Source organism: Silene latifolia, chromosome 8 (assembly GCF_048544455.1).
Source record: "Silene latifolia isolate original U9 population chromosome 8, ASM4854445v1, whole genome shotgun sequence".
Lineage (NCBI taxonomy): Eukaryota > Viridiplantae > Streptophyta > Magnoliopsida > Caryophyllales > Caryophyllaceae > Silene > Silene latifolia.
The window spans coordinates 102,029,507-102,033,630 of NC_133533.1; the positions used below are offsets into that span (position 1 = coordinate 102,029,507).

General features: G+C 38.2%; 1 protein-coding gene across 1 annotated transcript; it reads left to right on the forward strand.

The window, feature by feature from the left end:
* The first annotated feature begins 329 nt into the window (after positions 1-329).
* On the forward strand, positions 330-1,035 carry LOC141595796 (auxin-binding protein ABP19b-like). Its single transcript, XM_074415760.1, has one exon. It carries the CDS (start codon positions 330-332, stop codon positions 966-968), a length of 639 nt encoding a protein of 212 aa, XP_074271861.1. The 3' UTR covers positions 969-1,035.
* The last annotated feature ends 3,089 nt before the right edge of the window (positions 1,036-4,124 follow it).

Genomic DNA, 4,124 nt, shown 5'->3' on the forward strand with positions numbered 1-4,124 from the left:
AACGAACACAAGAAAAAAAAATGAGTTGCATCCTAAATTCACCATTATAATGTCATTAGCTCTTACGCAAGGCAATTACACAACTAGCTACCTAGATGCAAAATTAAAATCTAACACTTGCTCCTTTGGATAATGCGATGGCTAATCTTGAATTCATCTAAATATTACAATTTAAACACGTCTTGCTCCGTGAGTTACGTTGCTGCATCAATAATCTAATATGATGCTATAAAATAGACCCACCATTTCACTTACAATGCAACACAACCATAACTAAACACACAACTTCAGTATACAACACATCGATCCTCTATTATTTAGGCGCAAAGATGAATTCTAATCTCGCGTTTTTTTTAACATGTGCCCTTCTTATTTCACTCTCAGAAGCCCTTGTGGTGGATTTCTGTGTCACAGATCCAGATCTCCCAACGGGTCCTGAGGGCAACGCTTGCAAAAACCCTAGTAATGTTACTGTTGATGATTTTATTTACACTGGCTTTCGTACCCCCGGACAAACCTCAGTCATTTTCAACAACAGCATAGATGGTGCCTTTGTTGATACGTTCCCTGGTTTAAATGGGTTAGGCCTTTCAATGGCGAGGTTAGATTTCGGGGTAAATGGGGTTATTCCTATGCATTCTCACCCGCGGGCGTCCGAGGTCTTAATTCTTGCCAAAGGGAGTATAATTGCAGGGTTTATTGATACTAATGATGTAGCATATTACAAAAAATTACAAGTTGGTGATGTTATTATCTTTCCACAAGGATTATTGCATTTTCAAGTTAATGTCGGAGAAAGTCTGGCTCTTGCATTTGTTAGTTTGAACAATGCAAACCCCGGAATTCAAATCACTTCTACTTCTTTGTTCGCCGGGAATTTACCAGCTAAGCTAGTTGAGAAAACTACGCTTCTTGACCACGACCAAGTGATTAAGCTTAGGAAGGCCTTTGGCAAGAGTTTAACTTGAATGGTTGATCACTATTATCGTCTGTGTTATATCCTTTATAAATACTTGTCATTTGTACATACAATAATTGTCACTTTGTCAGTCATATATCTCATATATACCGCTCTTAAAAAATAATCTGTATAATTATGGTGAAAGATTTACTACTATAATTTACTTTTACTGTGATTAAATAAAGTTTATTGGGTAATAAATAGTAATTTTGTGTCCCTAATAATTGTCAAGTACCCAAGATGTCTTAGTCTACTGGTTAGAGGTATTGTGGACAATAGGACCCAGGTTTGAATCCCCCGTTCCCTTTTTGTAATGCGACTATGTGCGCTCTTCGTGAAACCAAAAAAAAATTGTCAAATTAAAGTAATTTAGTATGGTATTTTCAAGACAAATATTTCGGAAAATTCACGTGGTACCCTCGAACTTTGCCATTTTGCACGTTGTACCCAACTTTTAAAAACGATAAAAAGGGTACGTTGTGCTTTCATAGGGTTTTTTTTAAAATGATTATCTCCTCATAATCTACGATTAGAGAAAAAACAGTGTCGACTGCCATTTTATAGGGTTTTTTTAAACGAAAATCTTAAATCAACCATATTTTGGATCTTAAATTTCCAAATGACCATTTTCGTTTTATCAATCTATAGATAGAGGAGAGATAATCAATTTGGAAAAAAAAATTAGTCAATTCCAATTTATGGTCTATGATTTATGCTCAATTGAAAATTTTAAAAACGATAAAAAGGGTATGTTGTGCTCCAAAATCTAATCTCAAGGATAACATGTGCACAAACTTACAAAGTTGGGTATTATGTGCAAAATGACAAAGTTTGAGGGTACCACGTGAATTTTCCGCAAATATTTTACACATAAATACTTGATTATGGCGCTTTAGATACGTTTATTGTAAAACGGATTCTCTTAATAACCACAAATTATATTTGGTTTCAGTTTACGATATTTTCATCGTGTAATATCGTTTTTTACAAGACTAACTGAGACCCAAAAGATTCACATAATTGGTGTTGCTTGGGTTTTGTTTTGGGGTACATAGTTGGGATTTTTTTTTTAAATTAGGGTTATTTAGCCAACTATTTTTCGCTTTAGGGTCGGTTTCAAACTATTTCTCCCCAATAGGTTCTTATCATCACTTTTTCTTTTTTTACGAGATTTAAGCCAAATCGTTACCCCAAATAGCGATTTTACTTATTTGGCGGTACACCGCTATCTTAAATGACGATTTGATACTTTTTACATAAATCTCACCAAGCAAAAGGGGTTAACTCAAAAACACCTTTTAACTTTTCCCTCTAGTTTTCCCTCCCACTTCTCTCTAAAAAACAAAACCCTAAATCCTCACCCTTTGTTGCCGCCGTTCTCCTCCTTCCTCCCACCGCCACCCATCAATCCCCTACCATGTCGCCGGGGATGGGGTCTCTCAAGACCATTCTCCGGCGACCCGTCTCCTCTCTTCCAATTAACCCTCCTCCCCTTTTTTACCCACAGCCGGTTCTGGATTGTACGGGTCTGCTTGTTCTTCTCGGTCTACGTTGTGTATGTGGGCTGTTCGGGTCTTATCGGACGAGTTTGTTGAGGTGGTGTGGCAGGGTGGTGCTTGGATCTGGCGGTGTTGTGGGTTGGTAGGGAGGCGGTGGCTTCCGTTTTTTTCCTGTGTTCCGCTTTGTTTCTTTTATGTTTTTGTTTAATTTCTGCTTTCGTTTTTGTTTCGTCTCTCTTTCTAAGGGCTTTGTCCCCGTCTATCGGTGGTGTCCTTCTCTCAGTTTGAGAGCTTTCGTTTTCTGGTTCGTTTGCAGTTTTCTAATAAGTCAGTAGAAGATCAGCGTTGTTATAGATCGTTATATGGATTTACATATTTTGTCCGATTCATGGCTACAATCAATCACGTCAGAAGAAATGGATACTCGTCAAGGAAGATTCGGAGACCCTCTTATGGATGAAAGCCTTTTGCGGCGAATCGATGATAGAGAATCTGTTGCAGTGTTTCATTCTTTGAACAAGAATTTATTTCCTAGGGTTGTTAACGATTTGTATCCGATTGAGTTTGGTATATGTTGTAGATGTCGTATGACTTTTTATTAATGATAATGATCCTTTTTCAAAAAAAAAGGGGTTAACTCAAACGAAGGCAAATCGCCATCTCAATTAGCGATTTTAGTCCTTCATGTTTAGCTCCACAAACAAAAACCTCCTTTTCATCGCATCACCCATTCATTCATTCACTCACTAATCATCTCTATTGTCCAGCTTTTCTCTCTAATCTCTTGTCATTCCTCATCCATGGCTACCCATTCCGATTAGCTCCACAATCTTCAATCCACTGTCTCCGGACTCGAAAAATCAGATGATTTGTTTTTCTGTAGGGGACACCAATGTCGTCAGTTGGTGTATTGATCTTGCTCACCCGAATCTTTGAACCTTCTTTCAGTAAGTCCTCCTAAAATGCATCAGTTCCTTATCCTTGCATTCGACTTGTTCCCCTCTATCAAATTCTAGTCTACCATGACCTTGCATTTATTTCAAGAGCGAGCGCCTCAAGTTCATTCACCCCACATGAACCATCAAGGCCGTCTCCTTTTCTTGCATATGACCTCTTCGAGTTCTTTCCATATCTTCTTTTGTTGAAGTAATTGTTGCAAGAAATTCGGATTCTGCATTGCTCTAGCTAAGAAGGTCATCATTTGTTGTTGATTTAATTCTAACTTGTAACCTTTGCTCCATGGCTTGTAAGCAAGTTGTTGTGTTCTGTTGTTGTTGTTGTTGTTGTTGTTGTTGTTGTTGTTGTTGTTGTTGTTGTTGTTGTTGTTGTTGTTGTTGTTGTTGTTGTTGTTGTTGTTGTTGTTGTTGTTGTTGTTGTCGTCGTCGTCTTTTCCCTAATTCCGTCATTATCAACACTTGCTTAACCTCACTAATTCATTGACAAAATGAGAACATTTTAGCCTAAAATGTAATACTACGGATTTCCTAAGCCCGTATTCGGCCGAATATGGCCTACTCGGTCGAGTAAGGGATGTCGTGTATTTTGGACAGCTTACTACCTAGGAATACTCGGCCGAGTATGTAGAATACTCGACCGAGTACAACATACTCGGTCGAGTATACTTTGTACTCGACCGAGTATCCGGTCTGACGGGTGTTTTTCTG